This window comes from Mobula hypostoma, chromosome 25 (assembly GCF_963921235.1).
Source record: "Mobula hypostoma chromosome 25, sMobHyp1.1, whole genome shotgun sequence".
Lineage (NCBI taxonomy): Eukaryota > Metazoa > Chordata > Chondrichthyes > Myliobatiformes > Myliobatidae > Mobula > Mobula hypostoma.
In genome coordinates this window covers 7785341-7798369 of record NC_086121.1, presented here as the reverse complement: position 1 = coordinate 7798369, position 13029 = coordinate 7785341, and the positions used below count along the sequence as shown (strand labels likewise).

General features: G+C 38.7%; 2 protein-coding genes across 5 annotated transcripts in view; both read right to left on the bottom strand.

The window, feature by feature from the left end:
* tmem201 (transmembrane protein 201) overlaps window positions 1-4511 on the bottom strand; it is a 168209-nt gene extending 163698 nt beyond the window's left edge. For 2 of the 4 annotated variants that reach the window (XM_063033497.1, XM_063033498.1), the window contains exon 1: window positions 3686-3882. In XM_063033497.1, the coding sequence (XP_062889567.1) occupies window positions 3686-3867 (182 nt within the window). In that variant the 5' untranslated portion in view covers window positions 3868-3882. Of the gene's footprint in view, window positions 1-3346; window positions 3466-3685; window positions 3923-4466 lie in introns of those variants that run through there. The other 2 variants (XM_063033501.1, XM_063033500.1) reach the window with 2 other exon arrangements.
* Window positions 4512-11150: 6639 nt separating this feature from the next.
* slc25a33 (solute carrier family 25 member 33) overlaps window positions 11151-13029 on the bottom strand; it is a 28080-nt gene continuing 26201 nt past the window's right edge. The window contains exon 7 of the mRNA XM_063033411.1: window positions 11151-12832. Within this exon, the coding sequence (XP_062889481.1) occupies window positions 12642-12832 (191 nt within the window). The 3' untranslated portion in view covers window positions 11151-12641. The remainder of the gene's footprint in view (window positions 12833-13029) is intronic.

Genomic DNA, 13029 nt, shown 5'->3' with positions numbered 1-13029 from the left:
TCCAAACCTATCTAGGCAAAATAAAACTTATTTAATGATCCTGTGATTGTGAATCCAATTAAAAACACAAACAGCTAACATTTCCTAATGCTGACTGAGACATTCCAATCTGGTTTAGTGATTCTAGTCAATGTGAATTTTCAGACAGTCACCTTCATCTTTCCTCTATCGAATCATCATTATCCAGTAACTATAACTAGTCAGGATAAGGAGATGCCCGTTTACAACAATGACAAGGAGATGTTTCCTTACTCACTGGCTGCAAACCTTTAGAATTATCCAGAGGCTGTGGATGCTCAAGAGTTTAGATACTCAAGTTTGAATTCTGTTTGCTTAAAAAAAGATCAAGGAAAATCAGGAAATTGGACTCAAATGATATAGAGGTCAAAAGTTAGATGGGGGTGGGTGGTTATGCATTCAATCATTACAACACTGATTCTCATATGATTTGCCTATCCTACCTTTCACTAGTGATCTTCAAAATGTTTGCTCTTATAAAGTCTTTCCAATTTTGTTTTGGAAATCACAATCAAATCTGCATCATCCACACACTGAGGTAGGTTATGAATTGCAAAATTCAATCTACTCAAAGCTCTTCTCAGATACAAAATCAAAACTGAACGACAGCCAATCTACCCAATTTTTCCACACCCAAGCCAATCACTATAAATATTACATTCCAAATTATGCAACTAATCTGATGGAATCTGAACACTTTGAAGAGGATTCAAGTGAGGGGAAAATGTTACATTGATGCAGAAGTTTACAGACAAATTGTAGAGGTTTCCAAACTGAAAATGCACTGATTGAATACTGAACAGAACATCCCACTGGTCTTAATTAAAAGTGGACCCTGAAATCTTCTACATACACCTGAAAAGATGGGTAGTTGTTGATTTAACAATTCATTCAAATCACTACACTATCAGCCTACTTTTAGAAGCTTGTTTTCAGAACTTGAAGTTACAAACCTATGTCACAGCTGAAAGAAGATTTCATACTGTTGTGAATTAGTTTTATAACTTCCACTAAGGTCAGCCAATGCAGGCAAAGCCTTTATATACTCTTTTGTAAAACACAAATGGTGAACTTATTGATTTTTCAGAGGAGTTGGGGAGGTGGGGAAAACAGACAAACAGTTTACATGCAGCATTTTTAATAATTTTCTCACATTCTGGAGTAAACTCAATTCAGTTGGTCAAAGCAACTAAAAGTTCACACTTAACTCTCCATCTCCATTGTCCAGGTGTTCAGTTTCATCTTTACTTTTCACTCTCATCCCCTTCCCATGCTCATTAAATTTGAGTAACATGGCAGTCCCAAACTCAGTAGCTTGCTAACACACCATCTAGACTCGAACATGAAGATTATACTTGTTTGTGAGAAGTACTAGACACATGCCGAACAGAATCCCAAAATAATTCAACAAGCCTCTCAGGGAGGGGCCTAAAGAAATCAAACTTTAATCTTATTCAATTAAACTATTAAACATAAACATTGTTTTCTGGAAGTATCATGAAGAAAATGACAGGCTCTGCAAGATGGAAGTAACAATGGCCACACTCATTCATTTGATTCGCCTGGTTCTTCAAGATTATTTAATGTCATTTCTTGCACACAAGTGTAAGGAGAACAAAATTATTGTTACTGTGGATATGGTGCAGGAAAAAAAGATAAAGGACACAATAATAAAAAATGATACATATATCATAAAGTGATGGGAGGCTGTACATACAGTGACTGATGTGGAATAATAAAGTAGTGGTGAAGTTAATAAGTGGAGGTACTGATCAGCCTTACTGCTTAGGGAAAGTACCTGTTTTTGAGTCTGGTGGCCCTGATGGGAGTGGGACAAACAGTCCAGAAGCAGGGTGTATGAAGCTACCTCATGATGTTATATATTGGCAAGACCCGACGCAGACTGGGAGATCGTTTTGCTGAACACCTACGCTCTGTCCACCAGAGAAAGCAGGATCTCCCAGTGGCCACACATTTTAATTCCACATCTCATTCCGATATGTCTATCCAAGGCCTCCTCTACTGTAAAGATGAGGCCACACTCAGGTAGGAGGAACAACACCTTATATTCCGTCTGGGTAGCCTCCAACCTGATGGCATGAACATTGACTTCTCTAACTTCCGCTAATGCCCCACCTCCCCCTCGTACCCCATCCGTTATTTATTTATATACACGCATTTCTCTCTCTCCTTTTTCTCCCTCTGTCCCTCTGACTATACCCCTTGCCCATCCTCTGTGTTTCCCCCCCCCGTTTCCTTCTCCCTGGGCCTCCTGTCCCATGATCCTCTCATATCCCTTTTGCCAATCACCTATCCAGCTCTTAACTCCATCCCTCCCCCTCCTGTCTTCTCCTATCATTTTGGATCTCCCCCTCCCACTCCCATTTTCAAATCTCTTACTAACTCTTCCTTCAGTTAGTCCTGACGAAGGGTCTCGGCCCAAAACGTCAACTGTACCTCTTCCTAGAGATGCAGCCTGGCCTGCTGCGTTCACCGGCAACTTTGATGTGTGTTGATTGAATTTCCAGCATCTGCAGAATTCCTCATGTTCATGATGTTACTGGCGCTTTTCTTACATCGCTTAGTACTTTGGCATCTTTCCCTTAGCTTAGTGCAGCTATTTTTGGCTATGGTCTCCATCTGTTACAGTCTGTCACCCTGTCAAGGACTCTTCACCTCATGTTCTTAATATTTATTGCTCATTTTTCTCTTTCTTTTGTATTTGCAGTTTGTTGTCTTTTGCACATTTCTTGTTTGTCCACCCTGTTGGGTGTAGTCTTTCACTGATTCTACTATGGTTCTCAGAATATGCCAGCAAGAAAACAAATCTTAGCACTATATATATGGTGACATATACCAGCAACCTCTAATGAAGATTTCTCTTTCCAAGATATATGAATTTAAGGTTTTTCTAGAACTCATGCCACTTTGGGGCATTTTACAATCAAAGTAACAAAACAATGTAGAAAATCCAGTCACCAAACTTCCACAAATAGCAAAGTGATGACAACATAAGTTTTTCTCACAACACAGAGACTATATATTGGCCAGGTTATTTTGTGTTCAAGTACCATGGATTTTTTTTGCATCCACTTCAAAATAATCACCAAAGTTTAACATCTCATCTCAACGCAAACAGTGCAACACTGCTAAAACAGTAGCCCAGAGCATCACCACGATAGTTGTGCCCAAGTCCCAGAATCAGACAAAAAGACAACCAGAGCAGGCAATGTTGAAAGATCAAAGGAAAACAATTGTACATTCCCGCATTAAAAATAAGTACAAAGGAAAACAATCATTCCTGACTGCAAAAGGAGAAAGGGTTTACCTAGCCAAGTAGCAATAAAATACAATGAGAAGTCATCTTCATTCATTTCCTTCCCGGAGGCCAACTTACAATGTGGGGAGAAGGCGGGAAGGAGAAAAGGGGTAAAATGGGGGCGGGGAATTGGGAGGTAGAGGGGGAGGTAAAGGACTAGTGAATGGGGAAAGTGAGGGAGAGAACAAGGTAATGGGGAGAGGGGGTGGAGGTCTGAGGACCGGGATGAGGCGAGGTCACGGGCGTTGTGCGGACCAAGTTGAAGAGGACAGCGACCATCTCCACCCTCCTCCCCCCACCGCCGCCGACAGCTCCACTCTCTTTGTCAGTAGCCGGGTCTCCGCTTACCTGGTCACGGCTCTGTAGAGCAGCGCGCCGGTGGCACAGAGTCCGAGGCCGCCAGCGGCGGCGGCAGGGGGAACGGTGGCGAACACACCGGCCAGCGCCTCCATCGCTCGTGAATAATGGAACCCACGCGCTCCCTCGCGCTGCGTCAGCGCGCGCGCCTTGCGCCGGCGGGTCTGCGTCATCACGTCATCCTCCTCCGCCGTCCCCGGACTGCTGTCAATCAACCGCTTGCTCGGTCTGGGGTGGGGCAGCCAGCGGATAGAAACTTAGAAAATTTACAGCACAATACAGGCCCTTCGGCCCACAAAGCTGTGCCAAACATGTCCTTACCTGAGAAATTACCCAGGGTTACACATAGCCCTCTATTTTTTTTGAGCTCCATATTCCTGTCCAGGAGTCTCTTAAAAGACCCTATCATATCCGCCTCCACCACCGCCGCCGGCAGCCCATTCCACACACTCACCACTCTCTGCGCAAAAAACTTACCCGATATCTCCTCTGTACCTACTTCCAAGCACCTTAAAACTGTGCCCTTTTGTGCTAGCCATTTTAGCCCTGGGAAAAAGCCTCTGACTTCGTGTACTGTGCAGTATTGTAGTTCTCCAGCCCCTCTTAATAGCTCACCTTAATTCACAATGCTCGCAATGAAACCTACAGACCCACTACTGTCAACCTGCCTTTTAAATGATGCCAGTGTTCTCAGCTTTACTGTATCAGAAAATTAGTAACATTCACCTTTGTATGCTACATTTATTGCTGTCACTCTAAAAGCTTTACAAACCTTAAGTAACTTTCCCAACAGTTATAAATTAACTGTAAGTAGTGTTTTCACAAACATTTCCATCTTGTTGGTTTCTGCCTCTGCCACAATGTCACAGTTCAGCCAAATGGCCCACAAATTTTTGATACTTTCTTATAATTCATGCTCTTAGTTGAATGATTCATTCCCACATAGCTTGCACGGTGAATGTCTTCCTTTGTTAGTGAAATACCAGAACAGGAAATTAAATGTTCATTCTGGCCAGAGCACTTTACAGTTTGGCCACATCTTTCCCTAGACTTGTGTTTTACGGCACTCCTTCTGAGGTTCAATTGGCTTTGTCAATATATAGGATTTGGGGCAAGCACCCCGGTGAGAGGTTCTGACACAGATACTGTCTACCCCTCCAAAATGTTTTATTTTCATTTCAGGTTACTGTAGATCAGGAGACACCAGAAACGGCAAATGCTGGAATCCGCAGCGATAAACTGGAGAAGCTCAGTGGGCATGCGGAAACAGAATCGGGTTTAATACGTCGGTATATGTCGTGAAATTTGTTGTCTTTGCGGTGGCAGTACAATGCAACGCATAATAAATGAAATAGGTCAATTGCAGTAAGTATATATATATATATTTAATAGTTAAATATGTAGTGCAAAATAGAAATTAAGAAGTGGTGAGGTAGTGTTCATGGGTTCAATGCCCATTCAGAAATCGGATGGCAGCTGAAGTCTAATTGGAGTTTATTTGTTATATGCATAAGTGTACGGAAAAACTTGCAGCTGGATCGCAGGCACAGAGTGTCACACGAAAAACAAGCATATAATACATAATAACACACACAAAATGCTGGAGGAACTCAGCAGGTCAGCCAGCATCTAGGTCGATTTTTCGGGCCGAGACTTTTCATCAGGAATAATACGCAATCTGCGGGAAGAAAGGAATTGTCGACATTTCGGGGCAAAAATAAAACCCTGCAACAGAGTTTGAGAGTGGAGAGACGACATGGCCAGCTTAAAGAGAAGGGGAGTAGTGAGTAAGTAGCCCGAGGTGATTGGCGGACTGAGAAAGGGTGTACAGTGACATAAACGCGGAAATTCTGCAAAATGCTGGAAATTCAGAGCAGCCCTCGCAACCTTCTGGAGGAACTCAGAAGGCAAGGCAGCATCTATGGAAGGAAATGGACAGTCGAGACCCTTCCCCGGGTAGACTAGTGACGGGTAATGGAGGTGATCAGGAATGGCGGGTGAATGATAGATGACGGCAAACAATGAGAAAGGGAGAAAACAGATGGGACAGAGTGGGGGAGGGGCGTTTTAAACTTGCAGACGGCTGCTTGGAGAGAGATAATCATGAACACAAAGGGGCTACCAGTGCAGGTTCTGATACGTAACGCTGAAAACGAGAACCATTAATGCCTGTCAGGATTTAAATATTGATCTTTTCAAAGAACTTTCCATCAGTTGACTTTGGATTGTTGGCGCATTTGAGGGTGGCGGTGAATTTCATCGGTATGACTTGGTCCAGTGGTAAGATACGAGAAGTGATTCATATTTTGCCGTGTCTTACTATGAATCTTTGTTATGAGGGTAACATGGTTGGTTAAGGACCTTTGTGTTCATGAGATGGATGGCCCTTTCATTCAATCTGCACAAGACAAAAACAATTCCACAAGCTTGCAAACAAAAAAACTGTCAAATTCTTATACCTTGCATAATTGGCCGAATTTTCTGGAAGTACTACGGTAATCCTTATGCTATCATAGAGAGCCAGTATATTTTCCCCCAGGGTTGAAATGGCCATTTGATTACTAGTTTAATTGGTTCTGCACAACTTTGTGGGCTGAAAGGCCTGATACGCATGTTCTATTTTCTTTCTTTCTTTTTAAATCTTTTTATTGAGTAAGTATACAAAAAAGGTAAGCCATATAAACATTAATACAATGTTAAAGTATAATAAAATTCCAAAAGATATCAATACCAAAAAGAAATTACTACAAACAATGTAATTTAAACATAAGAAACCAAGATAACATAATAGTATACTAAATTTTATATATATCAATGGAAAGAAAAAGAAAAAAAAACCCCCCAAAAAAAACCCACCGTGCAGCTAACTAAAAGCAAAGCAAAGCAATGGGCTAACTTGAAACCAAACAGAGTTAAACTTAAAATCACGTCCTCAATCCCGACCTCCATTAAAAACAGTGAAAAAAAACAAGAAGGGTAAATATTACATTAAATGAAAATATCAAATAAAAGGTCCCCAAATCTGTTCAAATTTAAATGAAGAATCATAAAGGTTACTTCTAATTTTCTCCAAATTCAAACATAAAATCGTCTGAGAAAACCAAAAAAAGGTAGTTGGAGCATTAAGCTCTTTCCAATGTTGTAAAATACATCTTTTCGCCATTAAAGTAAGAAATGCAATCATTCTACGGGCTGAAGGGGAAAGATTACTAGAAATTTTAGGTAGTCCAAAGATAGCAGTAATAGGGTGAGGAGAGATATCTATATTTAATACCTTAGAAATAATATTGAAAATATCTCTCCAAAAAGTTTCCAAAGCAGGGCAAGACCAAAACATATGAGTTAAAGAGGCTATCTGCCCCGAACATCTATCACAGAAAGGATTAATATGCGAGTAAAAACGCGCTAACTTATCTTTGGACATATGTGCTCTATGAACCACTTTAAATTGAATTAGGGAATGTTTAGCACAAATAGAGGAAGTATTAACTAATTGTAAAATCTGCCCCCAATCATCCACAGAAATGGTAAGCCCCAATTCCTGTTCCCAATCTACCCTAATCTTATCAAATGGAGCTTTCCTAAGTTTCATAATAATATTATAAATCATAGCCGATGCACCTTTCTGACATGGATTAAGGTTAATTATCGAATCTAAAATATATGTAGGAGGAAGCATTGGAAAGGAAGAAAGTATAGTACTTAGGAAATTTCTAACTTGTAAATATCTAAAAAAATGTATTCTTGATAAGTTATATTTATTAGATAATTGTTCAAAAGACATAAGGGAACCATCTAAAAATAAATCCAAAAACCGTAAAATACCCTTAGTCTTCCAAGTTTGAAAAGCGCGATCCGTAAAAGAGGGAGGAAAAAATATGTTACCTAAAATAGGAATCGCTAACCCGAATTGATTAAGATCAAAAAATTTTCTGAATTGAAACCAAATGCGCAAAGCATATTTAACTATCGGGTTAGAGACCTGCTTAAGACGTTTCGAATCAAAAGGGAGAGAGGAGCCTAAAATAGAACCAAGTGTATAACCCTGAACCGATTGTAATTCCAATGCTACCCATTTAGGAATAGATAGTATGTCCTGGTCAAGTAACCAAAATTTCATATGTCGAATATTAATAGCCCAATAATAGAATCTAAAGTTAGGTAATGCTAAACCTCCATCTCTCTTAGCTTTCTGTAAATGTATTTTACCCAGTCTCGGATTCTTATTCTGCCAAATAAATGAAGAAATTTTAGAGTCAACTTTATCAAAAAAAGATTTTGGAACGAAAATTGGTAATGCCTGAAACACATATAAAAATTTTGGCAAAAAAAACATCTTAACCGCATTAATACGACCAATCAAAGTTAAATATAAAGGAAACCATTTAGATGAAAGTTGAGTAATATGGTCTATTAATGGTAAAAAGTTAGTCTTAAATAAATCTTTGTATTTACAAGTAATTTTAATCCCAAGATATGAAAAGTAATTATTAATCAATTTAAATGGAAATTTATAATATAAGGGAAGATGTTTATTAATCAGAAAAAGTTCACTCTTACTAAGATTTAATTTATAACCTGAGAAAAGACCAAATTGTGCTAATAACTCTAAAACAGCAGGAATGGATCTCTCAGGATTAGAAATATATAAAAGTAAATCATCAGCATAGAGTGATAATTTATGGGACTTTAATCCCCGAGTTATCCCAGTAATATTTGAAGATTCTCGAATAGCAATTGCAAGAGGTTCTAATGCAATATCAAATAATAGGGGACTAAGAGGACAGCCTTGTCGAGTACCACGAAAGAGAGGGAAAAAAGGTGAGTTTAAAGAGTTAGTACGAACCGAGGCTACAGGGGAGTGATATAACAGTTTAATCCAGGATATAAATCTCAAGCTAAAATTAAACATTTCAAGCACCTTAAATAAATAAGGCCATTCTACTCTATCAAAAGCTTTCTCGGCATCTAAAGAAATAACACACTCAGGAACATTTTGTGAGGGAGTATAAACGATATTTAACAATGTACGAATATTATAAAAAGAGTAACGACCTTTAATAAAACCCGTTTGGTCCTCCGAAATAATAGAAGGAAGTACTTTTTCTAGTCTATTTGCTAATAACTTAGAAAAAACTTTAGAATCAACATTTAATAAAGATATTGGTCTATAAGATGCACATTGAGCAGGGTCTTTATCCTTCTTTAGTATTAGAGAAATTGATGCTCTATTAAAAGATTCAGGAAGTTTACCAAGTTTCAAAGAAGCCTCAAAAACCCTACCGAGCCAAGGAATCAATAAAGAAGCAAAACATTTATAAAATTCAACGGTAAACCCATCAGGGCCAGGAGCTTTCCCCAGATTCATAGAAAAAATAACATTCTTAATCTCATCCATTGTAATGGAAGTATCTAATAAGGAAGACATATCCTGTGAAATCTGAGGGAAGTCTAACTTATCTAAAAAATCATTCATATATTTAGAATCTCGAGGAGACTCTGATTGATATAAAGAAGAATAAAAATCACATGTTCTATTTTCTATGATTGTTACCAAGTGAGTAATTCAGAGGCCTGGATTGGATCTCATCAGTTTATTTAAATGCATAAAGGAATTAAAAATATATCAACACCAATCCCAAAATTAGTAGATTGTCAGAAGCAGTCTGACTACTAGGAAGGATGAATCATGCACTGGTATATGATTCATAATGACGAAGCTACCCAAACTATGCATGAATGCAAGAGATTTTGTGGAAAATCCAGAGCAAACAGTGTTAAGTTCTTATACTAACTTCTTCCCCTTTCCTTTCAGATCTGAATGAAGGGTCTCAGCCCAAAACATTGACTCTCTACTCCTCACCATAAATGCTGCCTGACTTGATGATTCCTGCAGCATTTTGTGTGTTTGTGAACCAAACTGAGGGGTGAATTAAAGTAGGATGTCCTGACGAAGGGTCTTGGCCCGAAGCGTCGACTGTACCTCTTCCTAGAGATGCTGCCTGGCCTGCTGTGTTCACCAGCAACTTTGACGTGTGTTGCTTACACTTGTCTTGAATGTTGATACTCCTGTTGTTTAGTATGCTTAGCTTCACTTGGTTGGAACACATTGAAGCATGTTTATTCCTGACATTCTATATCTACAGAATATACCCATTCTATATTGAGTCCTGAAGGGTCTCGGCCCAAAATGTTAACTGTTCTTTTCCATGGGTGCTGCCTGACCTGCTGCGTTCCTCCAGCAGTTGTATGCCTTCCTTTTGAGTTTCCAGCATCCGCAGTGTTACTGCTGTTTGTTTATGTGGCCTTAATCTATGCTATTAATCACAATAGTGCCGTAAAACACAATAGAGGATGTCCTTATTTTGAATAGGGAATGTTACGACTATCACCATAGTTAGGAGCAACAGTGTAGGAGATAGCGTAAAACTTTACACAATGCCACCTGTAAGATTGAGATTCAATTCATACCATATTCTGTAATGATTTTGTACCATCTCCCACATTTCAAATTAGAAAGAGACAGGTTAGTTTGTGGGCATGCTATATTGGTGATGGAAGCATTGCAACACTTGCAAGCTGCCCCCCTGCAAGTATTGGGGGTTGAAGCAAATGATGCATTTCCACTGCATGTTTCCATGTGCATGTGACAAATAAAGCCAATCTTCAAAAGTTAGACCGGTTGCAAAAGATTGATTGTGGAATAAGGTCAATTAAATTTTTCCCAATGGTTTCAATCCAAGCTCAACCAGCCATCTGTTGCTTGAAATTCCAGCGTCTGCAGATTTCCTCATGTTTGCATTCTAGCTTCAGTGTTTATTCCCGAAAGTGTTCCATTTAAATGAGTACAGATTCACCAGTTGAGAGATTACAGGTTTACTTAACAACTTTTGACCAACTGCCATGAGACTTCGAGGAATAGTGTCAATATTGGGCACTCCTTAATCTATTCTCACCAGCAAGCACTTCAAGTTGCAACATTCTGAACCTATTCTATCAGTGTGACAACAAATATCCATAGCTGGTGACAAAAGAGTCCTAGTAAGACTCGATCAGGGATTCCCAACCTGGGGTCCACAGACCCCTTGCTTAAAAAAGGTTGGGAGCCCTGGACTAGATCAAGCTATTGTTGTCTAGTCTAAGAGAGAAATCTACTAATTTAAAATCAGGGCAGGAATAGAAACCTTTTCAAATGTCAACTGCTCAGTGCATACCTTTGATGTGTTAGAATCCAGGGCACAGGTCCATGTCCAATTGACAATACAGTGTGTCAATCTAGATGTGTTTCTTCCAATGGCAATATTATACTGAAATAACTTGATAAATAGATGCATGTACAGTTAAACACTGAACGCATGACTGACAAAGTGGTCAGAAGAACCCAGCAATATTACTTCTTTCTTTAATCCCCAGATCAAGCTTGGTTGCTCCCAAATTATGGTTGAAGGTTTAAATAAACACAGTACTTGGTAAGAAATGAATGGTGCAAATATTTATTCAGATGGGAATTTTCAACCAACTCAGAACATTTTGAAAATAAACTAACAGTAACACATGCTGAACACACGCTATACTGATTATTAATGTCCTTTAAAGGTTAATACATAATAAAGTCATACCAAACATTTGACATCCTGGCTTTAGCTAGTACACTGATACCTATTGAAATTTTTTAAGCATTGCAATAGAATGCATCGCTTCTTCTCCCCTTTATCATAGATACTAAATAAAGTGTTTTAAGAGAGGTATAGGAATGAGTCTGTAACAATTATAAAGACCTGCAACATTCTTGACCAAAGACATTTTCACTCCACTCCATTGTTTGTTTGATCATTGGTGAAATCTATAAGGCACACATATGAAATTAATAGCAGAGTTTATTAAACTATCGTCGTTGCAGGTTTCTAACCTTTTGCTGATACAATAGTGAATCCAAAAATTTCAATAAATTAACAGTAAAGTACAGCAGAGCTAGTAATTTTAAATATAAACAAAAGCATCAAGTTTTGGTGTTTGGTTAAGACTGAATTCTGGACAATCTAACTACTAAATTTTTTTGGGAAATTGAATTGTAAATAAAGATAATTAATAGGGACCAAATAGCAAGTTATCATCTCTGGAGCCAATAAAGACTACATTTCCCTTCAAAATAACAAAACACCATTTTGTAGGTTCTACATTTTGTTGAGACACATTAAACAACTGAATAAATTAATATTTTGCTGTTATTTTCTCTCATTACTGCATGTAGCATGCATTTCATACTGCACTCAGTATAAATACATTCTACTACCTGAACATATCTACATTAGCCACATACATAACAAATATACATACATTCCTTTCAGTGTTTCCCAAAGTTTCCAGAAGGATCAAAAAAATATCCTATACTTTCCAAGAGGGAAAGGTAGCACAAATTAAATTTGCAAGAATTTTTTTAGTTAACCTTTAAAATAAATAGTGGTGTCTAGAGGCCAAAGCATAAGTTATCACTGCACAGATTATTTTCAGAGAAAATAACACCTTTGTTCGATCAATGTTTCCTGCTTATTTTCCATTGGTGATGAATCTTGCCTAACATCAGTCAATTGTAACCATCTGAAAGCTTGCCCAGATAGCTAATCTTAACATCCCATTGCTAACAGATCATGGAAGATATAGCTTGAAGGTAATGCCAGCACCTACAATGGCACGTACACTTTGTGTAGATGTCATCACACAGCAGATGTCCTGGTCACAATATATGGTGTTAATGCCAGAAGTGGCACCTGAATCACACTCTGGCTTGGATCCAGGAAGAAAATAGTGTCTTTGTGCTTTGCATGAACGGTACCTAATCTGCTCAGTGACTTCCTACATTTTTCCCTAGCTTATGGGTCATTCTAATGACATTGCACTGCAACAACACAGAATCCTTCCATTGCTCAGCGTCCATCTATTTCCAATGCTATCCCAAGACATGAACGATCAGTTCGTATGTGGTCATCATAATGGCAGTGTTTGGAATCTGGCGAATCAGCTGGGCTTGTAGTCCTCTATAGAAGGCACTATAACCTTCCTCTATTGCCACTAAACGTGCTGTTTGCAAAAATGCCTTGTATTTCGTGCCTTCTTCCCGTAACCTCGTCCTTATTACTTCTGAAAAACAAATAAATAGGTTTTTTTCTTGCACTTTTCCATTTTAGCATCAAAGCTCCTACAACCAATCAAAATTTACATGGATGTCACCAAGACTTGAGGATATGAGTTATAAGGAAAGATTGGTTAGATTGGGACTTTTGTCCCTGGAACAGGAAAATGAGGGGAGATTTAGTACAGGTATACAAATTTATGAG